Source organism: Chroicocephalus ridibundus, chromosome Z (genome assembly GCF_963924245.1).
Source record: "Chroicocephalus ridibundus chromosome Z, bChrRid1.1, whole genome shotgun sequence".
In the NCBI taxonomy this organism is placed as follows: domain Eukaryota; kingdom Metazoa; phylum Chordata; class Aves; order Charadriiformes; family Laridae; genus Chroicocephalus; species Chroicocephalus ridibundus.
In genome coordinates this window covers 63,811,037-63,838,553 of record NC_086316.1, presented here as the reverse complement: position 1 = coordinate 63,838,553, position 27,517 = coordinate 63,811,037, and the positions used below count along the sequence as shown (strand labels likewise).

The 27,517-nt window shown below is 42.0% G+C and overlaps 1 protein-coding gene across 2 annotated transcripts in view; it reads left to right on the top strand.

Annotated features, from left to right (window-relative positions):
* Positions 1-19,875: 19,875 nt before the first annotated feature.
* Positions 19,876-27,517, top strand: part of RNF180 (ring finger protein 180) — a 75,513-nt gene continuing 67,871 nt past the window's right edge. For both annotated transcript variants that reach the window (XM_063321063.1, XM_063321062.1), the window contains exons 1-2: positions 19,876-20,198; positions 26,921-27,056. In XM_063321063.1, the coding sequence (XP_063177133.1) occupies positions 26,955-27,056 (102 nt within the window). In that variant the 5' untranslated portion in view covers positions 19,876-20,198; positions 26,921-26,954. The remainder of the gene's footprint in view (positions 20,199-26,920; positions 27,057-27,517) is intronic.

The window sequence follows — 27,517 nt, the reverse complement described above, 5'->3', positions numbered from 1 at the left end:
CTCTACTGCTCAGCTTGTTTTGTCGCCATAATGTAGTGCCTTGATTTAACTGCCTGAAAGGTCCACTCTGGAAGTCATAAATAAAAAAATTAAAAAATCAGAATTTATACACAAAGACACAGATCAACTCCAAGATAGTCATCAAAATACTGCTGTTGTTGAAGGCCTGCTCTTGTTGCTGCTCTGTATGAGAGTGGAGTATACAATGATTAGGATTCTGCTAACACAGTTTTTCCTTATTTAAAAAGTAAGGAAGGATGTTTGTTTTTGTTTTTATTAGACTTCACAGACAAAATATGTACAGCCTGACTCCCATGGATGTCAGTAACAAAAAAGCCATAATGAGCAAGATCAGCTGTCAAGACCTCACTGAAAATCATCAGCGAGACAAACTTGCTAACTTTCTTATTGTAATTCATAATCCATACCGCCATCCACAGAAATTAGCACTTGTCACTACATACTGCATTCCCTTTCCTCGTGCACTGTCTTCTCTGTATGTTCAGACTGAAAGTTCTTAGTCTGGGGATTCTTACATTTTTTACTAATGCTTTGAACCTGTGGTGATCAGTCAGCTCCCTGCACATAACTCCAGAGCTATGCAGCGCACTTTACATAAGGAGAAGGAGCCGCGGAGCTCCCCTTATGCTTCAAATCTCAACAGTCTTTCCTATCTGTGACTACAACTGCTTTTGCTCATAGCTTCCGTTCTTGGTACACTAGCCTGGGAATGATGGACAGATTAACGAAGAAAAGATTGCAAGGCCAGCTGCGAAAAAATCAAGACTGCTTAACAAAAGTGGCTGTATACTTTTTCTGAGGTGTTCAGTGATTTTTTGCATACATGACTCGCAGTCAGAAGAATTGCAGTATTTTTGCCTCACGTTCTATCAAATCCACAAATAATTAATTGTACTGCAGAGGTTTTTTTAATGTCACTGTGCAATTTTGGCATGACTTTAGTTATAAGGTGCGTGCAGGAAATATGCATAGCTTTAAAAATAATAAGCAGCTTAAAAGCTAACACAGATATTGTCAATGGACAGACAATACACTAATATGCAACCTCCATTCAAGATTTATTTATACCTTATAATAATGACCTTTAGCAGGAAGGAAAGAAAGCTTTGAAACTGAAATCTTCACACAGATAATTCTTGACATTACTGAAGTCCTCAAAACTGGTTTCCAAACAAGAGTAAGAAATACTGTTCAGAAATACTTCCAGATCTTCCCACATTTGTGCCAATAAACGTTCAGGTACTCTTGATTCTGTACCTTCATTATTTGTCTCTTTGATTCTTTCCACTAGAATCTGCAGCACCAGAGACATAGTACATGCCAAGTAGAACACTGTGTTAGCCAGGAAGAAGAATGAGACTGCTCCAGAATGTAGGAAGACATCAGTATAATGGATAAAGGATGCCTGAACAATTATCAATTACGACATGAAACTCAAGACTTCAGTCAGTGCTTCAGTGACATTTAGGATTTGAGGCAAAATAAATTTCAATTGGTCTTAAAGGTGGAATTCCATTTCCTTCATTAGTGAGGACATGAAATGTTTCACTACTTATCTCAGACTTCTGCAGAATCTATTTAACTTAGACAGGTGTGATTAACAACTAAATCTCTTGCCTTCTATGTGTTCAAAAGTTTCTTTTATATCTTTATATTTAAACAAGTAGGAAATTGCCCTTGAGAATATGAGTTAATCATTTTCATTGAGCTACATCACCATATTAGCAATTGTTTTCAAGTAAAGCTAAATTATCTTCTCAGAGTGTATTAAGTCAGAGTAGTCTGCACTTTTAGCATCTAATTGGCCTCAACTGGATGGTTACACACTGAGCAGGCACCTGTTTTAGAGTGATATTCAGAAACATAGCTTGTATTCTACCTGGTTTATGTCTTTCAGATTTCTCTCTTATCTGTGATTTTTGGTGTGCATTTGCACTTTTAGCTTGTTTTTTATTGCCTCGTGTGAGTGAGAAAATGCACTCGCAGATGCATTTTAAGAAGCAGGATCAATGTTTTCACGCTAGAAAATCCTGCGATTGAGAGCTGGCAACACTTCTTGTGTATTAGTATGCAAAGAGTTTGTTACAGTGAGCACCGTCACTTCTGGTTAAGATTTGGGGTAAGGAGGTAAGGAAATCGATGTATCAGCTGCTCTTTGGATGCTCATCCAGATGCCAAGGAGACAAGGTCGTTTCTGCATGGCTACTCTGGAAGAGGGAATAAGTGAACCTTACAAAGTGAGACTGTTCCTAGGCCTTCATTATGCCACTGAACAAAATGATGTAATGTCTCTTGTGTCACTTGATATACCATAAGTTCAGTTAAGTGTGCCTGTGACAAGTTGCTGACGCCAACCAGGAGGGAACAGCTCACTTCCACACTACTAAATTACCTTAGCCTCTACAGCAGCATGGGCACATACAAACTGCCTAGTGGAAATGATTCATAGTGTATCACAAACTGGGCTTGGAAATTGGTTGGAACACTGCAAGCTTGTGTGGGCCAAAAATATACTAGGAACCGCACTAAAAATCTCACAGCATGTACAGTTGAATTTCAGTGCTCAGGAGTGCTCCCTTGCACTGTTCAAATTTACTAGTAGGTTTCAAAAAGAGAATTTATGATAACAGTGAGGTTCCTTTGCCCCTTAGGACTGTTTGAGGTAGTTTGCTTGGTTAAGGATTGATGTAATCTCAACAATGATGCAAGTTTCTGTGTACATGAAGTGTAATGGCTACATCTACTTCCTGTAAAAGAATAGCAATCATTAAGGCAAGGGATACTTCAAGTAGTCATCACACTGAAAGAAAAATTGAATTGCTCATTGTTTTTCTCTTCAAGGAAGTGATATATATAATTTCAACCCTTGCGTGAGTAACTCCCCGTCATTTCTGTGCCACAGTAATAGCAGCGACATGGGAAACAGCATCAAGAGGGTTTTTCCAACATTTCTACTCACACTTGTTGAGAGTTCCAGGGAGCCAGCCAGCCTCTGATGCAGCAAAAGTTCTCCCGAGTGTCCTCAAAATTTGCAGAAGACAGAAGAGAAAAAAATCCTAATCTGAAGCATCCTGAATTCTCAAAGAAATTCTGACCAGAAGAAGATGGCTGATTCCAGAGAAGACTAACTGACTTAAGTATGTCTTAATGCCCTTGCTTCTTATCTAAAAGTTAAAAGCATTTGAGGCATTACTGCTAAAGCTGCATTTAAGAAAAAAGTATCTTAAAGATGAAAAGGATGTACTCAGAATGGAAAATTTTTATTCCCCTCCACCTTCTAGTTTTTTATGATACTGAGAATTCTAAAACAAGGAAAAAGTAGAACAAATGAGCTTTCTAGCAGAAACCTTCAAGGAAGCAGAAGAAAAATAAAACACTGTCTAACTTAAGATGCTTTCAGTTTTTAAGTACACAAAACTACTCAACCAATGAGAAAACACTCTTAAGAAAGAGAAGCGTAAAATGTTATGGAAATACAGTTCAACCAAACAGATTAATGGTCTACCTGTGCATTTTTAAGATCTCTTAAAATTTTACATAGCACCTAAACCTTCTCTCTCTCCCAATGTTTTCTGAGTTGCAAACATTTCTATCAGGACTTGCTTAAATTTAGTGTGCTTAGCAGTTTTGCAGATTGTGCCTTTCAGATTCTAATTCCTCTATCTGCAGCTGTGGCTCTGTGCTTGAAACCTATGTGTGATCCAAATCAGAATGCCGAGCAGCGATGTGTAACGAGACTTCAGAGTAAAGAGTTGTATGTCTGAGGTCTTGACTTTGGAGTCAAATGTAGATATCTGAAATACCAACACTGTCAATTATGTTAAATTCAGAGGGGTAAAAATAATCTGAAAGGACAATCCAGGGGGATGACAAATCCCCACTAAGAGCACAGTTGCCAGTTCCAGAACTCAAGCCAGTGTAGATGTTACACCATTGTGCTTGCTCACCACTGGGGACTCCTGTGCTTCAGTTAATTGATCACAGCAGAGGGTAGAAACAGAGGAGTTAAGCTTTGAAGATACTGATTCAGATTCCTCCTACAGAGACTGAGATTCTTCCACATGTTTCCAGTAGTCCTGGCAGCAAATGCATGGGTGTGGAGCACACTTCTGTAAAAGGCAAGCAAATTGCTGCCACTTCTGCAGAGGCAGAAAATAGCTCCCTGCCAGACTTGCTCTGCTGCGTGAAACTCCAGCTCAAAAATAAGGACTTTTAACTGAAGTTTTGGAAAGTACAAAGCACTGAATTGACCTCTTTTTACACAGAGGTGAATCTTACCTATACGTAGAAGCAACTAAGTTACGTTGACGGATAACACCTGGAAAAAAAGGGCCCCACTGTGCAGACATCCCAGTTGAAAAAAAAAGCCATGGCAAGGTGAAGTATAGAGCTAAAGAAGACAGTGCTGTGCTCTCATTCTGTTGGCTTTCTAAACTGTGGGTTTACAGCTGATCTGCCTTATTAGTAGAAATGTTTGCGCCTCCTTTTCACCATGCTTTGAGAAACCACTAGCTGTTACAGTGACTCTTGACTAACACCTCTGTTTGGGGGAGTGGAGGTTGTTTCCTAGAACTACCATCTTTGTATTCTTCCATACACTGAGGAGGTTCAGACAGGTAAACCTAGTACAAGGCAAATTTCAGCCCAGCTAATTGTATTACTAGACAGTGGAAAAATCCCTTTTAGCATGGGCTAACAGGGTAGGTAATCTATCTGTTTGTCATCTAGTAAGCAAAAAGGGAGTCTGTAAATGTTAGAGCAGATGGTGGATTTATGCTACAGTCTGTGTTCTTTTCATGGGATTTATTACCATATGTGCTGCTTCTATTTTACCATCCTTCTGTTTTGATTACTGATACAACTCTATTTGAATGCAAGAAGGATTAGGGCTCAGTGTAATGTATCCAAGTCAGGTTCCAAAAGAGCAATAAGCAATGTACTCTTCCTTAATGTAAAGATGGTACAAGATCAAAAGTTAAAATTTCATGAAATAAATTATCAAATTGATTTAATTATCCAGTTTTTTGATATGCTGTAGTCTGGGATTTAAATTCTTCAAAGAAGGGGTTAAAGGCCACCATGAGCTTTTAAGAACATTAATGCTAAATTAGCATTAATTAGCATTAGTATTAGCATTTAGCTACACACTGAAATCCGTAAGACAGTTGGCAACTTCAAGAAGCCTGCTTTGGTGGATCGATAGACAGATGTCTCCTCTGTTTCTTCATTCCAAGCCGCAGTACTATTATTCCTATTTTTACTCCAGACCCTCATCCATTTCTTGTCTGTCTCTGTCTTCTTTTCAGGTAGTTGACTTCAACAGATGGGAGGGGAGCTGCCAAAAGGAAAAAACATTCAGCCAAAGATGAAGTCAAATATACCTTTATTTCCCTAAAGAAGTGAGAGCCTGTCACTAGGTTGCAGAATAAGTGATCAGTGTATCTCACCGAAAGTCAGAAATATTTTTGCAATAAAAGCAGCCCAGAAGAGATCTGTGATTCCAGTATCAATTCTAGAAGGTTGAGAAGAGGCTCTGTTTGGCATCCTATGGCTCAGTGTTCTCCTCTATAACTTTATAATGAGGAAACGGATGGCCAGCACTAGCCCTTGAAAAATAGCTACGGTTGTGGTGCTACCTGTGTTGAGCTATAAAGCACCTTAGGCCAACCCACAAAAATCATCATCTTTCCTGGTTTTCATTTGGTTTAGTTTTGTTGAGGAAAAGGGGAATCCACCTTCACAAAGATCTGTTTGGGGTTTTTTCCCTCATCAATATGCTGGAATGAAAGAAGTTCATTGTACATTATTGATGTCTCATCATGTTCTTTTTCTATTCAGGAAAAAATCTGTGACTTCTAGACAGCCTAGGACAGCTAATAATCAGAGAGTTGTGTATTTGTTTGTTCTGTTTGTTTACTGTGATATAAATACTAAAGTTATGGCAGACTTGCTGGAGAGGGCAATCAGAGCCCACACAAATCTGTATATACTTTACACACGAAACCCGGCAGAGCCAATAAGAGTCAGTAAATCGCCACTCTGAGCATTCATTACTGACACAATTTGCATTTAAAATAAAGAGACACACTAGACACGAAGAGATGCCAAAAGAAGGATATTCTTCAAGTTTCTTATATTTTTGAAGTATAACACCTGTAAGCACTCACCATGCCACAGGGTAAATTGTGACAGAAACCAGTCAGAAACACAAGATCTCACCTCAAGTTCAGTTATGTTCTATCGAGGCACTTTATAAATAAAGGTAACTTTTAAACAAATTACAATAACAGAAATAGAAACCACATTTCACAGTGAAAGCCTAGTGCAAAAATGCTTGAGAAACCATTAAGCATACAGGTCTGCCCATACAGCACTATTCAGCACCAGTACTAGCAACAATCATATTAACTTTAAAGAAGTTAGCTTGGGAACTTTTGACAGTCTGGCCACAGCCACAGCTCAGCAGAAGCTAAATTTAGCCTGGTAAATATCAGTTCTTAACTCAATGCTGCTTTGAGTGGATAGCCCTTGATTCTCAACCCAGGTTTGTTATATCTCTGTAATTTAGAGCAAGTCATAATCTTTAATAGCCTTTTAAAAAGCAGCCCAGCATAACCTGGAGAGTATACTGAGTGAAAGATCCTGCCTGATCTAGAAGAAGGGACAAATGCCTTTTTGAACCAGTTACGAAAAGGAGAAATCCAAGTGCCAACATTTACAACATCTTTGCATTGGAATGTAAGATTTGTGTTTAACCGATACCTGTGTGTGAAATGCTTATTAAGCATATATTCATACATTCATTATTTCTCTCAAATATTGGACCTCCCTTTCTTAAACATTGGTCCCTTAGAGCTTTTAGAAACTACACAATTGCTGTAATTTGGCAAACACAATTCTACCATGTAACATTCCTACTAACAGTGGACTCCTGGACAATAACTAAAGTCTGTAAGTTGAAAGTACACATACAAAACAAGCAAGAACATCCACCTTCATCTTTTTAAGCTACGACAAATTCTTTTCAAGGTAAATACTACCAGTAGTGAGCCGCTAGCTAATTATACCATATATAAAATGGTGGCTACAGAAATAGTAACAACAAATGCACCAAAGCTACTTTAGGTGAATGTCTAGAACAATGCATGCCACAGCAAGGAAGGCTCTTTGGGGAGGAGTCATAGGGAAATAACACCTCTGCCAAAAGAAAATGACTATTTTTAATAGTAGTAGTTCTCTTGGGAAGATCTAATTATAAATACTGTGTTTCCCCATTTCTTTCAGTAGGTTCCAATCTCTTCTGAAGCATGTCAAAAGCATATACGGAATGACAAGTTATTAATACCCAGAAAAATCAGAGAAAAAACAACATGTCAGTCATTTTGACTGTTCTGTTATCGCAAACCTGATGTCCTTTCAAAAACATACAAAAAGTTGAATATATTCTTTTTAGCCAATTTGCATTAGTGGTCTCTCCCACCGTGCATTTTCCTTGGAATAAATATCCAGAATACAAATAATACCAGGTGAACTCTGTATTTTGGAGGATATTTTGGGAACAGTTTGATGGTGACACAATGGTGGGAGGTAACATAAATCATTAAAGTGCCATTGATACATCTCACATTAAGGAAAGCAATTTCATTAGGCAATTATCTAAAAATTAATTAACCTTGGGGTGGCGCATGTAGAAGATGCTTTTTGATGGCCCCAAATCAGTGAAAATTCCTACTGTTGAAATATGAAAATTTCCTATGATGAAAATCCCATTGTGGGTGAAGATGAAGTAAGTGAGTATAGGAAAATGTCTGAACAAAGTCTCTGTCTTGGTCTTGTTCTCACAAATACTTAAACCATTTACATCATGATATGGGGATGTTGCCTGCAGTCTGATGATGTGTCTTTTCAAAGAAGGTCAGCCTTCTGAAATATGCTTGATTTTTTTCTGATCACATCAGTCAAATATAAGCTATTAGCCCTCCCTAGTTCGCTGCAAATAGAAGGAACCATCTCAAATTAAAAAAAAATCCTAAAAATGACACTTGCTGGCAAAACACTTCCAAATACCCAGCCTGTCAGAAATACTCCTTCATATATTTAATATCATATTATGTCTTTCAAGCCCCATATCTATATAAACAATTCACAAGCACGGGCTTCCCTAATTCTATATCAAAATAATCACAGCAGCTAGGGCCAAAAATAGCTAGTGGGTCACCCACCAATTATTTCCCTGCCAATATTTAAGTTTGCTCTTGTGGATGTTACATATTGACCAGACTCAATGACATAACGTAGAAATCTTTATGTTAATCTTTGTGTTTTTTTGAGAGTGACAGTACATACTGTCTTTGCCATCCTTTAATACCTCAGTTTTAATGTTTTTCACTGCTAACAGCTTCAATCTCCTTTATCTTTTGAGATTTTAATTTTCTGTTAAGATCTGAATTACATGTATTTTAGTCAAGAAAAGAAACTAAGATGAAACCATTACCTAGTATCACCTCCCTTTCCCAGGAGAATACAAATTTGGCTGATGTTATCAAACTGCTAATTCCGAGCATTATTTTCAGACTGCAACAGACTGTTAAAATAAGAATCGCAGGTGTCCATCACTTGATTTAATGCTTTTATTTTATTAGATGACAATACGTGTAGGATTTTGCTCATTGATGATTCCCATCTTCAGGTGGGATTTTTAGGAGAAGCATTCTGTCTCAATATGATACCAAAGCCTCCCTCCCTCATCTGCAGCTACTGTGAAATTACTTTAATATTTTGCAATTAATTATGGTGAGCAAGATGTTTGTGTATTCTCCCTTTGAATGTTATTACTAGATATCCTTAAAGTAGCTCCTAATGACCAAAGCCATGCTGACTTCTATTGTGGCAGGTGCTCAACAAATGCACAGTAAGTAATTAAGCAATGTTGATAATTTTCAGATGCATTTTCTGGGCTGTTCCATCTTCTTTTATTGAATTCTGAAAGCATTTCCATGTATTAAATGAGTAATACATGTGCACAGTTTATAATAGGGTTTTGATATATTGAGCAAATGCTATCAAAATAAAATAACTCCCCCTCAACAAAGAAAAATACCCTTTCGTTACCCATCCTAATTACAACAGTCTAGGTAAATATTACTTTGGCATTTGGTATGACCTAAAGATCAGCAACAGTAAGCGTCCTTATGTCACCCAAGTTTCAACCACTATGTGATGTATTACAGATTGGATTACTTACCCAGAACTCCATTGGGTGTGGTTTGGGTTGTGATTTGGTATTTCTTGTGGTTAATAAACTTTGTTACAGTATGCTTTCTGAAAGCTACACACTATCCTTTAATTTCTTTCTATCTTATGTTTTGATCTAAAATTGCATCCTAGAACGTTGCCAATCCATAAATTAAAATGTTATTTGAATCATTATCAAGGCACGTTGAATGGTATTTTTCCTAATACTGACTTTTTGTTGAATCCTCATGCTTACCTCCCCACAATTAGTTTGAGTAATTATTCTTTAGTTCATAATAACCACACCCATTCATTTTATTTCTAATCTAGAGGCACAGCAATCCCCTCCCAGCAGCCCTATTTTTAATAGAACTGAAAATTAATTTCAGTAAATTACGGAAGGATGCATACGACATTATGATCGAAATGAGATTCATAATGTTCCAGGCACTACCAGTGAATTAATTACTCATTACATAGGTTGGCTTTTATGAGTTGGTTTTATCATTTGTTTACATCATTTCCATAGTTAGTGGTGAAAATTTTGTTAACCAATAAGTATTTCAGCAAGAAGATGTAGCATTTCAGCAAGAAGATGTAGCATTTCAGTTTACACATTAATGAACTGATTTGAAAAATTACATGTTCCAGTAATGAAATGAATTTCTCTCTTAAAGACTCAATCTCACTTCATCAATATTTGATTTGTAGCATTTGTGAAGATAAATGTCACCACCATAAATTAAAATTATTTCCTCAGTATGTAATCACACTTCTACACAGCTAACCAATTTTGGGCCCCTCACTACAAGACAGACATTGAGGTGCTGGAGCATGTCCAAGAAGACCAACGAAGCTGGTGAGGGTTCTAGAGCACAAGTCTTATGAGGAACAGCCGAGGGAGCTGGGATTGTTCAGCCTGGAGAAAAGGAGGCTGAGGGCAGACCTTGTTGCTCTCTATGGCTGCCTGAAAGGAGGTTGTAGAGAGGTGGGGGTCTCTTCTCCCAAAAGACAAGCGATAGCACAAGAGGAAATGGCCTCAAGCTGCGCCAAGGGAGGTTTAGGATGGATATTATGGAAAATTTCTTCACTGAAAGGGTTATCAAGCATTGGAACAGGCTGCCCAGGGAAGTGGTTGAGTCATCATCCCTGGAGGTATTTAAAAGACACGTAGACCTGGTACTTAGGGCCATAGTTTAGTGGTGGACTTGGCAGGGTTAAGTTTACAGTTGGACTCAATTATCTTAAGGGCGTCTTCCAACCTAAATTATTCTATGATTCTCTGAATATTTCTTTATTCTTATCTCCTAAATTCCTCAAACTTTTTACTAATTAAATAAGAGTTGCATCCATTTCAAGATAGTGCTTTCTGTTTAGGTAGTTTACATATTTTGCTTTAGCCATCTCTTTTTGTTACACATCTCCTCACAAGCTTTATGCTTGTGCCTCTGCTGTCACTGTGATGCTTGCTCTTTGGGGCCGGAGTCAGGGCATCCCTAACAGAGGGGTATTGACTGTGGAAATCACTCCCTCTGCTGGTCATTCGAGCCTCTTGCTTTTACAGTTTATAATCACAACCCAGCATTTACCAGATGGATCCAACCTACGGTTTTATCTTTTCCTATCTGTTTGGTGTCCCACTGCCTGGAAGCACAGTCAGTATTTTTGCTTTACATAAAGCAATCTCATACATATTTTTATGTGAGCAAGATATACTGTCTGCATGTTTCTGTTGAACTCATAAAATTAAGAGAGGGATATTTAATGGAAAGAACAGATACTTGGTAAACAAATAAAAGAAGAAAAGCAGTGCCAGATAAAAAAAAATACTGAACACCAATAAGAAAAGGGTAGATAAAAACTAGAACACAAGAATATTGGTACCTTGAAAGATAAGAGATACAAAAGATTGCAAAGGGGACACAGAAAATATCTTAAAACTATTACTACAGAAAAAATACACAGGCTAAGCAGGTATCAAAGAGTGCATTAAAAAATGCAGTTAGGAGAAAAATGGAAATACAAAAAAAAAACCCCACAAACAAACCCCAAAGGCAGATACCTAGACCTGGATTTTGTGGCTACCCCAAGCATGTGCTTTCTACAAGGCAGTGTGAGAAAAATATGTATCCTGTGTAGCGTAGGATTGTAACTGTGCATGACCATCAGTATAGATGAGAGCAGTACCACTCCTGTTCATTGACACTTCAACCTCATGGAAGTTTATGGATAGCTGAAAATACAATTTTCTTGACATTCCTACTTTATTTAAAAAGTGTTACATAAAAAATACGCCACAGCACACATCTGATTTCTCCGATTAGAAGACATGCAAACATGGTTATGGGCACAAGTCTGCTAATGACAACTAGTTGTTCCTTCCCTCGGACTCAGAAATAGTGTCTTTAGCTCTTTTGGTCAGTGATGTGACACTTCTATGACGCACCACAGGTGGTTGCTTCAGGAGTTGCCTGTGTCCCAGGATCATTCAGAAGCATCCAGAGCAGCGGCAGATACACTGCCTGCACACAGTGACTCGTCAGGAACAGAAAACTGAAGGGCAATTGTGTGCCTAGAAGGGAGAACTCCAGTCCACAGTCTCTGAAGCTGTCCTGGAGCTCTCCGAGCAGTAGGCCAAGTAGGCTCTCACTGCCAACCTGACACAGGCAATACTCCAGTTGGGAATGTGATTCTTTGACCCATCACTTAGCATCTCCTTAGCATGTTGCCTGGCCGTGAGAACATGCAGAGCACAGGTGACTTCTGACATTATTTAGATTCTTTTAGCCATCTGTTTAGATGCTTTAAAGACCTATTTTTCCCAGTGTTTTACACAAATCCCTGTTTTCAATATAACACAAAAACATTTTCTTTCTCCTTTTTATTAAAGAATTAAACTTTTAAGAATTCAGCTTTAAAGGACAGTAAAATGTTACTTCATGCATTTCTATAGCCCCATTAAATGGACAGAGACTGTTGTAGCAAACTGAATTTACTTGCAAAGTACCAACAGCTCTTCTCACTTCACCTCACCTTGCAATGGGCAAGAAGAACTAAATATTTTTGTGGAAGTATAAAAGGATTTTACTACTCATTATTAAAATTAAATAACATCTTCTTATAATCCTCATTATTTAAATTGCATATTAATTTACAATGCTTTTGCTGTGCTGCACTTATCATGAGGAACTTGTAAAGTATAACACTGTTAATATAGAAATCAACAAATATTGTACCTCATATGTCATTAATATTACTAATCTAACCAAATGAAAAAAAATTGCATCAAAACAAAAACTGAAACATACACAATCACAGATCTAAGATTCCTGCAGCAGAGAAAAAGAGGTGCCGTAGCAAGTATTTGGCACATTCTGAAACAGTGACATCATGGACCAAAGGATAAAGCATTGGCTGAAGACTGCCATTTAATATAAAATTATGATTACACGCCAACTGTATATTGCATTGCCACTGTTATACATCAGTATATCATCATGATATTGTACCATCTTTTAAGAGCCAGATACAGTCTCTGCCATGCTCATCCCTGAAGATACATCCCAAAAAAAGTCACTGCACCTGTCCTGAGGATTTTCAGCTTGAGCGATGCAAGTGGACCACCTGAGTGGATGTGGCAAGTAGGAGCTGCATATACTATTCTGTTATAAAGAGTGTACAGATCACGTTAACTGTAACAACTATGTTGTGATTATTTTGCATTTCATGCTATTTTTGCTATGTCTTGACTGACTGAACATCTACTGTGAGAAAAGAAGACAACTCAACAGCAAATTTATTAAGAGGGAAAAACTACAGGAACAATTGAAAGGAAAAAAATCTCCTTTTAATTAGTAGGCTAACCTCCAATGCCTTACGTGTGAATGAACAATTCTTCTTTTAAGCTTGATAATTTTCATAAATTCAAATTTTTAATAAGAAAATACTCAGTTTCCCACCTTTTATTTGTACCTGGTATGTATGAACTCAGATTTTTAATTTATCTAAGATATGCTAACACATGTTTCACTGGTGGATTTGTTTTCCCGTGATAGAATTCAGTGAGGTCTTTGGCTGATTACTGTGAAAAATATTTTTCAGAAATACAAATTTGTCATGAACAAGGCTCTGAGTTTAAATCCTATTTTTTCCAGTAGAAAATCCAGATGTAAAAGCCAAGCTATTTGTGCAAATAATGACCATCTCTCTGTTATTAAGGCTTGAGAAATACAGTAATTTGTTAGGGAAGCTAGAGTGCCTGGATGTTTGTTTTGTACCAAAGTTAATCTCTTTATATCCGTTTCCACATTTCAAGGTTCAAAAAATTTTTCTGTGTCCCCATAAAAAGCACATACAAAAACGTTTTACATGTCAGGATGTGAGAATATGCCTTGCTACCCTGTATCAAGATTGCAGGAATTATTCTCTTTTTCCTTTTTCCCTTTTCCTTCCCCTCCTCCTTCTCCCTTTCCTTTGCCCTCTCCTTTTCCTTTTCTTTTCTTCTTCCTTTCCATTTTTAAAATTTATTTATTTTATGGTAATCACGATAATTAGGCCAAGTTTCCTACAGTATGGGGAAAGACAGGAAAGGTTTCTTGAAACTCAGACCACTATAGCTTTTCTACCTCATATTTTTCAAGATTCTATGGAACAGTGTCAAATATTCATGACTGATCAGGTTGCTATAAATCCTGACATTTTTTTCTTATTTGGAAAGTCTTGTGTTTAAACCATTATGACTGACTACTATTTATTTTGGGCTCATTCAACAGTACCTGTGTCCCAAGAGACTGACAGGAAAGCACACTTATCACAGTATGGAACATAAATGATGCATATGAACAGTCAACTCTACTGGGCTAATGAAAGCTATTTAACATCAGGATGCTGAAGTACATTTTAAATTTGGGATTGGCAAAGCAACCAGCATTCGGGGGAGTGAAGGCAGATGGAAATAAAACCAAACTGCAGACAACTTATCTTACAGAAGAACAGTGTGCTGCATGATCTCATTCTCATTATCTTCCGTGGAATGACTTTTATCTGCAGATTTTTTCCCTACTATTAATAGCAGTTATTTTTTCTGTGTCCTGTTACTCATTAGAAATTTTGACATTAAGCAAAGTTCATAGCCTCAGCATAATTTAAGTTTCATGATCCCATTCAAGGGCATATTTTTTATTACATAGACAAAAGAAAGAAGTTACGTATGATAACAAACTGCATTATGAGTCCTACACCACCTTTGCAACTGCTGGAAGTTATCTCTGGGTATAAGAATCCCAGGAAAGAGCTCACATTGTTCCCAACTATATCCTGACATACTTGGCCACTTAACAACTTAAGTTTCAAAACAGCAGTTCTTACTGATTTATTGATCTATAGGTGGATTTTTGACATCTGCTTCCAGAAATAATATAACAGTTGATAGCTCCAAAGTAGGGAGGGCAGTCTCCCTGTGTTCTCACTCCTGACAGAAAGGCAGGCAGGGGAGATATTAGACTTCTGCGGGATGACACAAGGGACAGACCAGACAACAGTACAGCTCAGCTTCCATTGCTTTTGTGAACTGTGCAGTTTTCCCACTGCCAGGTCAGAAGAAGCCCCCAGGCATGTCATTTCAGGCTGCAGACATTGGTTTTGAAAGCCAGGATGGAAACAAACAGCAGATCTCTCCCCAAAAAAAGCCACACACACTTTCAAAGACTGGGGAGATGACAAGACAGCGCAGACTGATTGCAGCTGCTGTGAGTTCCCATGTGTTTGGAAGCTCTTGCCAAGTCCCTGGCTAGAAATGCTCTCTCTTATGCACTGCAAAGTGCATCCACACAGTGCTCCACACATCCACAAAGTGCTCCACACAGACCACCCCAAGCTGCTTGTAATACACCCAGATCATGACAGGAAGATGTTTCCAATGAAGAACACTTTCACTAGAGCCACAGGATCCCCAAGGAAGAGATTTCTTCGAGGCACTCCCACCAAGGCAGGGACTGTGCCACTGCTCCTCACGGGACCTGAGCTTCCTCCTGTCCACATACCCAGAAGGGGTTCTCCTGCACCCCAGCCCTTGAGCCCTGTAGCCCAGGAACAGCCCATGGTCATTGCCAGCAGCAGGGCACCAGCTGCTCAGGCTTGCTGTGCTGGGATGTGGTCTGGCCAGCCTGGAGCTAGGATTTCACCAGGCTGAGCTCTCATGGCACTTTCTCTGCTGACCAGGTGGCCACTGTGCCTTCATTGCACTCTTGCTCACCTCGGTAGGGCACAGCCATGGTTTTACACAAAGACCAGCACCAAGATGTGTCTCTGCACGGAAGGAGGTATTGGGTGCAACCATACCAAGGTCGTAGCAAAGGCTGCCAGCAGCACAGAGCCCCAGGACGTCAGGGCAGAGACTGAGGCGTGGAGGAGGCCAGGTCTGGGCTAATGAGCACTGGGGCACAGATTGGACCTGGAGACCTCCCCACCCCAGCAAAGGGCTGCCCAGCTGTACTCCCTCCCACCAGACAGGCCCCATCGACATCAGGTTGCAGCAGACACATGAGGGGAAAGGTGTGCACAGCACCAAAAGAAGGAGGAGAAAGCATCACAGGTGGGGACAGCAATACCAGTTGCACTGTTTGTAATGACAGACTAAGAATTTTCCTGAAGTTTTCATAGTTTTATATTCTTTAATATTTAGATTACTAACAAGTGCCTCCAAGTCCCCTTGTGGGCCAGCGCATGTTGCAGCTGCTTCTGGGGCACCCCAGTGTTGTCAGAGGCATGGCCTCTTGTGGGCTGCAGAGGCCTGGAAGCTGCTGGCCCTCCTCTTCTGGGGGCACCAGGGCCACCCAGGTGAGCAGTCCCTGCCCTGGCCAGCAGTGGAAGGATCTGCCACCACCTGCACCAGCTCCTTGTGTGGCTCCTCCTGCTCCTTGGATTGTGGGGGCAGGAGTACCCCCCAGGGAGGCAGCGGGGCCGGGGGTGGCCACGGGACTGTCGTCCTCCTCCTCGGTAGCATAGGAGTCCAGGAGGTCCAGCTGCTGAGGAATCTCACTGCACCAGTCACTGGTGACATGGATAAGCTGGTGCACAAATGTTACTACCTGGTTTTGCAGAAAGGGCCTGCAGCTCCTGGACCAAGGCCTCCTCATCCAACCCACAGCAGCACAGACTTACTATGATGGTGCCCTGTGTCGAAGCTACCTCCCACCAGAGGGACCCATGCAGCACCTGGTTGAGACAGGTCAGCAGGGGCTCAAGGATCTCCAAGCAGTCCCAGAAAAGGCCTGCCAGACCTCAGGCTGGAAGCCAGCCATGTAAGCTCTGGGCACTGGTCCCACAGCCCCCTGCTCACCCTGGTGGCCAGCAACCTGAGGAGGCAGATGGGGCAGCTCCACTCTGCCTGCGTGGCCATGTTTGCTTGTCGCAGTATGCTGGGGAGAGCTGAGGACAAGGAGCTGCTGCCCCTGCTGGTGCCACGGTGCCAGCCGTGGATGTCACATGCTGCAAAATGGAGAGAGGCCACGGTCATTCGCTGTCCCTGGGAGGGGACGAAGAAATGCCCAGGTCCTTCAGAAAGGACAGCCTCCCAGGCCCCTATAGCTTGGGTGTTGCTCAAGCACTCCCCACCCAACCTGGGACAGGGTCTGTCTATGGGGCCAGGACCTCCCCAAGCCCCATTGCCCATTCCATGGCCACCCAGGAGGATGTTTTCCTGCACAGCTCACCTCTGCTGCTAGAAGCACTCCCCAGCGTGCTTGTCTGCCTGAACCAGGCAGGGCCAGGGACAATACAGCTGATGGCTTTCGGCACAGGCACGAAGACCTTCCAACAGCAGCACCAAAGCACAACCCAGCACCAGGAAAAGCCTCACTCAACCCTCCAGACATCACAGGCATGCTCAGCAGGAGTCCAGGCATGAGCCAGGCTGAGCCAGGCTTTGCCAGCACCAAAATACAAGCAGTGAGGGCTGTGTGCTCATGGTCCATTGCTTGGTGATGTCCCAGTGGGCCATCTGCTCCTACAGTGCTTGCGTGTGTAGTGCTCTCTATGGCACTGGCAATCCTGCCTCTGCACACATGTCTGGGGCTACCGCTATGCTCCTTTCCACTCCCTGCCCTCACCTTCTATCTTCTGCTTGCCATCAGTGTTTCGTGCCAGTCACCACAGCCTCAGCTCAGCTGTGTCCTCCCAGAGTCCCACCAGGTTGCTCTGGCCATGGCGCTCTTCTGTAGCAGAGCTGAGTCAGACAGTTATTTAACTCTACAAGGTCTCACTAACCTGAACAGCCCCACAGTAACTATCTCCAGAATGTGGTATATGCCGTAACACATAAAAGATGGCTTGGTTTTTATCCATTGCTCACAAAATGTGTCAGTTCTTGTGAAAATGAAAGAATGTAAAAGATTTGTTTCTAGTTGAAGCTTTGTGTTCACACTCCATGAGTTAAATGGAGACTCAGTAGAAGGAAAGTTTTGGTGTGATCAACCAAACGGCACTAATAGCACCACCAACCCCTTACTCAGCAGGGTACGGTGAAGACACCAGCAGAAATCCCGATGTGAGAGAACCACCTTCAAAAGCACTCTTTTTGAGCAGCACACCTTGCGCCCCACTCCCTGTCCAGAACTGTACTTGCAGTTGGCTGTGCATTTTAATCAGCAAGTATCCCTTTCCCATGGGAGTACTACAATTCTTTGGGCACAGGCATGTTCTCTTCCATCCCGTATAGTCCCACAGATCATAAATTCTTTGAAGCTGTGCCACCATATAGAAAAAAAAACATGTTTTTACCTTTAGCTGGGTGACTAGTGTGTTCTCCCAGATTATGGGAAATGCGGGATAAATAAGCAAGTCGTAGAAAGAAGTGACCTTAGGTCTCTTTTCTGTATGAGTACTTTCACTTCTAGGAATTAGTTCCCAACAGGTGATAAACAGAACACGTCTAATAAACTTCATTGACCTTACTCATTTGCAGAACGTGTCTTCTTTATCGCATTTTCTTTTATCCTACCTCAAGATAGCAGGATTCCTAGATTAGCAGGGCTCTGAAGCACAGAGAAGATCCCTGTGTTTAACAGTTTTGGATTCTATTCCAGGGAACAAGTGACCAGAAACTAAGAAAATGGTATTAAGAATGACTTTATAAGATCTAGTCCTAAGTAACTTTAAAAATGTTTACCCTAGCTCTAACACAGCCTATATAAATACAGCAATTTCAGGCTGATCTGATTGTTTTTCGAAAAGAAGCAAAGGGAAAGCAAATGATTTATTAAATGATGGATATTCTGTATATGTTTTAGATTTCTTATAGGAGTAGGATGAGCTTTACAAATCAGATTTGGAATCTTAACTGCAAATATAAACTATTATCTTCAAGGGAAAGGGCAAGAAATAGCATTTTTTTACAATTGACTTTGTAATAGGAAAAGTTCTTCAATGACAAGTTAAATTGAAAAAGTGTGTATTTTTGAAAGGAAAATAACACGTAAAAAAGACTATAATCTCCCTACAGTGAAATGTTGTGCTTTATGGTTATTGTAACACTTAGTGTTACCAAAGTTTTTCCAACAATGAATCCTACAGTGAAGGGTGAAACAGGCCAGTGCTGCTCATTGGGCTTCTCCTAATAAAATGCTGTTCAAATGTGCAAAAAAACAGGTAACAGCAACAATAAATTTCCTCCTGGGCTCAGTACCATGTCCCAAAAGTTCTACCCAGTAGCTTCCCTCTCTTCATTCATTTCTCCTAATACTCCCTCTCTGGTCATTTTCTAAGACACTTTCCTCCAGCACAGGTGATCAAATAATAGATATGCAGGTCATGGAGATGACCCCAGCTGATGGGGACAGCCTAATGGGTCAAAGGACTAGGGATTACGGAACTGGGTTAACGCCTATGGTAGTCACTAGTGCACTATTGAATACCTGGAGAAAATGTAATTTCTTCTATTGGAGAAGATGTATTTTGATAAAAGGAACTCTACAGGAGTGAAAGTCAGGTCATCCATTTTTCTAGGCAGCTAAGGATTACTTTTTCCAGCTTCATCAACGCTACTGGTAAATAAAACATGTCCCTGATGTAGCTATTGGAATACACCACCACTTGTTAGAAGAGTTCATAGAGCACCTGTGAACATGTGCCATGGATGTGAAAACAGTATGTGCCACTGTCTATGCACAAATCACTACACCACTGCAGTGTGTTTCAGTGTTCACTGATGCCTTCAATAGCCTTCTATATAGTCTCCCTGCTGTAGTATCCTTGTCTCAGAACAGCAAGTCAGAAATATTCCTTGGTTTCTGATTTACTGTGTGTCAGTTTGGCACTGATCCTTGGACTGCTCACCATAGCTGCCTATTAACATAATCAGGGGTTGCTGATGACACCCACTATGTGACTGCGTGTCAGCACTTGTGGGTCCCCCTGATCTGCCCGGCCTGGCTCTTTGGCCGTAACCTCTCTGGGTCTGGGCTTGTTCCTCGGGCCCGGAGAAACATATGGGTTTTGTCCCAATTTTTATGGAGAAGTTTTCCACTAGTTCGCCGCAGCTCGCCGCCGCGCCTCTTCACGGCTGTCACAGCCTGACCCCACCCCGGCTCCATCCCTGCCAGTCAGGAGACGAGAGGACGTGCCACCCTCAGGCCTCGGGTGAGGCCGCTGCCCCCTTCCCCGGCGATAGCAGGGGCTGGCCCCGCAGCCGGCCATGGGCCCGGCCTCCCGCGGCGACGAGGGAGGCAGCAGCCGCCCGAGAGGCCTCGCCTGCCCCGGGCTGACTTCCACGGCCGGCCAGGCCGGGCGGGCGCCGCGCTAGCGGAGCGCTTTCCGGCGCCGTTTGTCTCCCGTCTCTTCCCGTTCGCTGGAGCAGCAGCTGCTGCTGCGCAACCCCTTCCCCGCCCGCCCGCCCGCTCGCCCCAGCGGCGTCGCCTCCCCCTCTCCGCCTGGCACAGCGCGATCCGGTAAGCCAAGCGGGGCCGGGGCGGGGGGGACGGAGGGAGGGAGGTGCCGCCGCCGAGCTGGGCCCTGCCTTTGGGGGCCGCCGGACAGCGGGGCGTTGGGGACGCGGGGTGAGCGCTGAGGTGCCGACACCTGGCTGGAGCTTGTGGGGGGCGGCGGGGGCTGCCCGTCCCGGGGCGAGACCGGCGCCTGCCTGAGGGGGCGCCGGAGCCCGACTTCTCCTCAGAGTTAACTTGGTGCCGCCGCCGCCGCCGGCTGTCAGCGCCCAAAGCGCCCCGCCAGCCCACCGGAGTGCGGGGCTGCCAGCCCGGCCCTCCCTGCGCCGCTCCGGGGGCGGCTGCCGGGCGCGCCGCGGCTTCCTCCCGCCCAGCCGGAGGCCCGGCCGCCGAGCCGGGCCCACAGCGGGGCCGCTGCCGCCGTGCTGCCTGGTGGCCTGCGGTCAGGAGCCCAGGGGACGTGGGCACCGTATTCCTGCTCGTTTGGTCCTTTATTATGTGCAACGGCTAATGTCTGTACTTGCAAGCGCATGGAACAGGCAGTACTGGTCTGCGGGATGTCATGCAAGGAAGAGGTGACGCGCCGATCCATGGTTTCCACGGACCTCTTAGGTCTGTGCCCTGTCAAAGGGATTTAAACGTTCCACATTCCCTTGCGGTGTCTGGTAGACCTGTTGACTTCAGCACATGCAGTAGGATTCTTCAGCAAGTTAAGTAACGCATTGCAAGTAACATTCTTTCCCGTTTTTACATTAACTGCCTTTTAATTATGTGGGTTACTCTTCCTATAAGGGAGTTATCACAGGCTGGCCACCCTCTCTCATCAACCAGCGGTCCATGGTGTGGAAGCTGAACACACAACAATAGCTGAACTGGTAGAACAGTTCGTAATCAAGCAGGAGCTGGCAGAGGAGCAGATGGCACAGCTCCTCGCACATCTTGCAGTTTTGCTTCTCTGGCAGCCTGGAGTCAGTTCTTTAAACTTTCTTTTCTGTCTTCACATCTAAGTGCTACTTTATTGAGAAACACTGGTTAAGTATGCTTTTAAGAGTGCCTCTTTAAGCAGAAATACATTGGAAACCAGAAGCTAGCAGCAAGTTATTATGTGTACCTGAATGCCTTCCATAATTGTTTCTCCGTCCAGCAAAGTGTCAGCTCCTCCCTTTCTGGGAGCAGGAACTTCTGGTATAGATACTTGTTGGCTAGGACAGCTCATCTAGCTTCTCTCTGTCATCCTCCTTCAAAGCTGCTACTCATCTGATATTTTTTTCAAGACTCCTGGTAACTAACGCTCAAGTTTCTGTGCCCTAATTTTTCACTGCAGCCTAATTATTGTTGCAGTCTTCATGGCTGCAGTGTTCTGAAAGGAACACAGGTGACTTTTGAAAAAAAAAAAGCATTGAGAACCACTTGCCCTGCTGTACTCATTTGCTTATTGTTAGGCATTTGGGGATGAAGGGCAAGCTAGTTGAAAAGAAATTCTAAACTAGGTTTTCAACAGAAATTCAGTGGTTTGTGTTTAGTTCTTCATATTGAACATTTGAGAATTTTTTCTTGGGGTTTTACTTCATGTTTTCTAGCAATCTTTTTGAAGAAGAAATGGACAAAGCTTAATACATTATACAATTAAGATTGTATAAGAAACTTAGATATAAATATCAAAGAGGACTTACTACTAGTGAAGGGATTCCAGAAGGAAAAGTGTCCCATTCAAGGAGTGATGAATAAACAGGAAGCTGATCTGCTTTGTACCATTTCTCTGGCTGCTATGTCTGCTGCTTGATCCTTCACCTATTTTTTGTTGTTTTCTTTGTGAATAGTTTCGCTGCCTTTCTGTGGTGTTTCCAGCTTTCTGGGTTTTCCAGACAGAGTGGGAGGAAGGGAAAAAATACAATTCCTGTTTCCTCTTCCCTTAACATATTGATGAGCATGTATGAATCTGAAAGTCTTAAGGATATCATGCTGAAATTACTTAAAAATTGTTTGCTGCTGGGAGTTATTTAATTTTGCAGCATTTGAGGTTCTCACTGAGCTATTGTAAGATTAAATACATTCTAGAAATGTGTTATGAATTTGTGAAGAATAAATTAATTAGAGCAGCTTTAAGGTGTTTCAGTGATACAAACAAATTCATAACTTCGGCTTCTATGACAACGGGACATTCTTCAATGACTATAGCCTGCTAAGGAGGGATGGGATCCACCTGTCTAGAAGAGACAGGGGAATATTTGGCAGCAGGCTGGGTAACTTGCTGATGTGGGCTTTAAACCGAAGGATACAGGGAACAGAGTCCAAAGAGGCAACACTCATGCCACTGCAACCAACTAGGGAAAAGCCAGACCAACAGGAGCAGTGACAAATGTTCCTTAGCTGCCTCCCAAGATGTGAACCAGAAGACCAGCCACCTCAAGTGTATGCATACCAATGCACGCAGCCTGGGGAGCAAACAGGAGGAACTGGAGCTCTGCACCCAGTCACAAAGTTATGATATAATACGAATAGCTGAAACATGATGGGACAACTCACATGACTGGAGGATCATGGTGGATGGCTATAGGCTGTTTTGTAAAGACAAGCAGGGAAGAAACAGAGAATGAGTCACGCCCTAAGTTAAGGAGAACCTTGAATATATAGAAGTCAACTACAGCGATTGTGAAAGCCCTGTCAAATGCCTCTGCGTCAAGATCAGAGGGGTCCTCTCCAAGGGGGATCTTACAGTAGGCATCTGCTACTGATCTCCAAACCAAGACGAAAAGGCGAACAAAGGAGTATTTGGGTCAACACAATGTGGTTCTTATGGGTGACTTCAACTACCCAGATATTTGTTTGAAGAACAATACAACAGCTTACATGTCGTCCATCAAGTTCCTGGAGTGCATAGAGGACTGCTTCCTCCTACAAATGTTAGATGTGCCAACCAGGAATGAGGCATTGCTGGACTTACTACTCACAAACCAAGAAAACCTGCTTTGTTAGCAATAGTCTTGGCTGCAGTGATCACAATATTGTGGAGTTTGGTATCCTGCTGAGCCCACTGAAGGTTAGTACAAAGACAAAGGTTTTAGATTTTAGAAGGGCAAACTTCAGCTTGCACAGAGCTCAGCTGGGAGGGATTCCATGGAGGATAAAGGAGCTAGCAAGTGCTGGGAGTTTTTCAAGAACCCTCTCCAGGAAGCACAAAAACAGTTCATCGTCTTTAAAGGTCAGGGAAGTAGGTGGAGCAAGAGACCTCCTTGGCTTAACTGCAAGCTTCTGAGTTCAAAACCAAGAGAGAAGCATACCAGAGATAGAAAGCAGATGAATACTCATTGAGAACTACAAGGACATTGACAGGGCATGCAGAGAAGCAGTTACAAAAGCAAAAGCTCACCTTAAGTTGAAATTGGCAAGAGATGTCAAAAAGTTCAAGAAAGGGCCCTTCAGGTACAAGCAGAAACAGAAGGAAAATATTGGCCCACTGTTAAACAGGAGAGGTGAATTAGTCACCAACAATGCTGAAAAAGCAGAAAAAAGCAGAGGTGGTTCTCAACAATTTCTTCACCTGCCTTTACCAGCACTGTTGGGCCCCAGGCCTTCAGGACAGCAATCCAGGTTGATACACACACAGACCCACCATCAGTGAAGGAAGAGCTGGTATGTGAACCATTACAGGAGCTTGGCCCCTACAAATCGATGGGCCCTGACGCTATCCACCCGAAGGTGTTAAGAGAGATGGCTGACGTCATTGTGAGGCTGCCCTCCATAATCTTTGAGAAGTCATGGAGGGCTGGGGCATTCCAGAAGACTGGAATAAGGCTAATGTCACCCCCATCTACAAGAAGGGCTTAAAGGAAATTATAAGCCCGTCAGTGTCACGTCAGTTTCTGGGAAAGTTATGGAAGGAATCCTCCTGGGGGCTATCACAAGTCAAATGAAGCACATGACTGTGAAAAGCCAGCATGGATTCACCAAGGGAAAATTGCACTTGACAAACCTGATCACCTTCTGTGTCAAAGTAACCTGCACGGTTGATGGGGGGCGAGCGGTGGACATTGTCTACCTGGATTTCTCCAAGGCTTTCAACACAGTTCCTCATAGCCACCTCCTAGGGAAACCGAAGCATTACAGTCTAGACAAGTGGTCTATGCGGTGGGTGGGGAACTGGCTGACAGGCTGCACCCAGGGCGGGGGTTGGTGGTAAATACCTCCTTTTCAAACTGGCAGCCTGTCACAAGTGGGGTCCCCCAGGGATTGATCATGGGCCCAATGCTGTTTAATACCTTCATTAACTGATGTGGATGATGGGCTCAAGTGTACCCTGATGAAGTTTGCAGATGATACCAAACTGAGTGGGGAAGCGGACACTTTGGAAGGGAGAGCAGCCCTGCAGGAAGACCTGAATAGGCTGGAAAAGTGGGTGAACAAGAACCTTATGAACTTCAACAAGAGCAAATGTAAGGATTTACACCTGGGAAAACATAATCCAGGAGTGAAGCACAGACCGGGATCTACCTGATGTGGAGCAGCTCTGTGGAAGGGGAGCTGGGGGTCCTGGTGGACGACAAGCTCAATTTGAGTGAGCAGTGTGCTGTTGCAGCAGAGAAAGCCAACAGGATGCTGGGTTGCATCAACAAGGGCATCACCAGCAGAGATAAAGAAGTCATTATCCCACTCTAAACAGTGTTTGTCAGGCCACACCTGCAATACCATGTTCAGTTTTGGTCCCTGCTATACAAAAAAAATATGGATAGGCTGGAGAGGGTCCGGAGAGGGGCCACAAAGGATGGCTACGAAGACGATGGAGACTCCTGGGGAGATTCTGATTGGACACAACAGGAAAATTTTCCACAATGAGAACAATCAGTCATTGGAATTATCTCTCCAGGGAAGTGGTGGATTCCCCAACACTGGACACTTAAGGTTCAGCTGGACAGGGTGGTGGGCCATCTTGTCTAGACTGTGCTTTTGCCAAGAAGGGTTGGACCAGATGATCCTTGTGATCCCTTCCAACATCGTATTCTATGATTCCATTACTCTATGATAACTTGTAATCATTCTTTCAATACCCTGTGAAGTCTATTGCTGCATTTATCACCGCAAAGTGATACACGCTGCTTGTAAAAATCTTTCAGAGCCTGAATTTACTTTTTTTTTAAAAAAAAAAAAAAAAGTCATTCATAGAGAGGTCCATCATTCTTATACATTGCACTTCCAAAATGTGTCTGGTACAGAAAGTAGCAGCACTGACATAGTGAGGTTAATAAAAAGTTACAAGAGATTCTGTTAAAGTCAAGGCATTTAAATCATCACATTTTGGTCATGAACAAAACACGTTTCTAGTGTAAATACTGCCTTTTCTGTTAGTGCCTCTTCTATAATCTTTTGCTTGGCCATCTTAACTTACATTAAAATATGTTAATGGTATTTTAACAAAAATTCATTTTAATTGAATGTGACATTGCAAGAAAAGGCGTAATGTCTGCCTTAATTTCACTGTCTAAGCTTAGTGTGGATCTGATTATTAAGAGCTGCATGTACACTTCAGCTAGGAGTCTAATGTATGCACACGTTGTTTCTGTTCTTCCTTGACAAATTGTGTTTCAGATTCTTTACATACGTAGAAAAGTAGGAAATCTGCTGAAAGAAGAACTCAGATATAAATGAAAAAATAATGAATAACCTCTGTGTGTGTTCTTCATTGCTTTGATAACTTTAGAAAAAAAGTCAGGAAAGGGAAAGGTAGAAATGGGGAAAAAAGGTGAAAATGCAGAAGTCTGTATGGCTCAATAAGTCAAACTGTTCTTCAGACAGCCTGTACTGAGGACCTCAGAGTTTCTTTAGTTAGTGAAAACTAAATAAAAATTAAATCATTGAAATAATTGCAAAATCCTATCTTTGGACTGTGGAAGAACAGACATTCTTTTAATACTGGTTTTAAGTTTTATGCCCCAGCTTCCCTGTCAGTAAGAGCTGTACACTTTACCACTGTGGGTAGGCATAACTCTAGCATAGTGCTTGGGTTGAATGTATAGACGTAAAAGATTTTCTTATTTTTCTCATGCAGCTAGCACAAGGGGGTAAAAACAGAAGCAGGTAGAAAGAAGAGTTGGAGGACCTTTGGAAAAAGCATGGTGAAAAGGGAAGGCTTTGAAAACAAATTAGAGAAGATCAAAGAGACATCATAACATATCAAGGCACAAAGAGAAAAATACTTGTCTTGTCCTGGTTGTCTTAATTTAGGTCTCCGTTTTAGGAGGAGGTTGATTCAGGTCTGTGAAAAGCTCTGTTGCACCAGCAGCACTGACCCTCCCACAGAAGATAATTGAAGGGAGCAAGCCTCCAGGGGCACATTGAGAAAACTGTCTTCTGTGGTTTTATGTCAGCATTCATTTTTGTTATGTGGCATCATGTGTGTATATTTAATGTGTAGGATAGCAATCACTTATTTCTATGGACGTATTCTGGGAAAACTGGAGTTCTCTTGTATTTTGTCTAAATATTGAGCAAGTTGTTTTGTTTTGTTGTTGTTGTTGCTTTCTGGTTCTGTATGCAACCTGTGAATAAAAACAACTGTTGCACTTTGCTACTGAAAATGTCTAGGTGGCATGCTATACAAGATCAGAGATTATTTGTAAATAAAATATTAGTCTCCTGTATAGTGAAGAGACAATTGATAGACTTCTGGGTCACAAGAGGAAAGTGTGTGGTTTCAACAGGTGACTGAATTATATGTTTTGTGGTCTTTACAGATAGACATAAAAAGCTGAAGAATCACAAGCTGAAATGAGTAACCAAGAGGCTGATGTTCTACGTTGCTGGAGATGTAGAAAATATATAGCCAATTCTGTTTGCCTTGCAAAATGTCATGGAAAAGAACCATCTGAAGTAAGTCGAGCATCTGGAGGGAATTTGTAACTTTTTCCAGTGCCATTGTTTTTAAACAAAGGAGAAGTATTAGACTTGCCATCGCTTAGTAATTAATCTCTTGTGGTGATAAGTACTAAAATATGGACAATTCCATAGAGAGTAATGTAAGCAGTAGTGCTAGTCAAGCTGAGTAGGTAGTGATCACCTTTATGTTCTGCAGCATGAAGGCTGGTATTCATGACACATTTGACTACTAGCTTGTGTAGAGTATATAGTGTTACCACTTGTCATATAAAAATGGGTTCCGTTTTTGACAGTTTTAATGCAGTAATTTTTTGTTTTAATATGCCTTGACAGAGAACTCTTTGTTTCTAAGGTGTGTTTTAAACACTGATACTAATTTCCACTGCAGTAGTTAACTATGTGTCAAATATTCCTACATCAGAAACTTTTGCCCTTCATTTTGAAAAAGCGGGAGC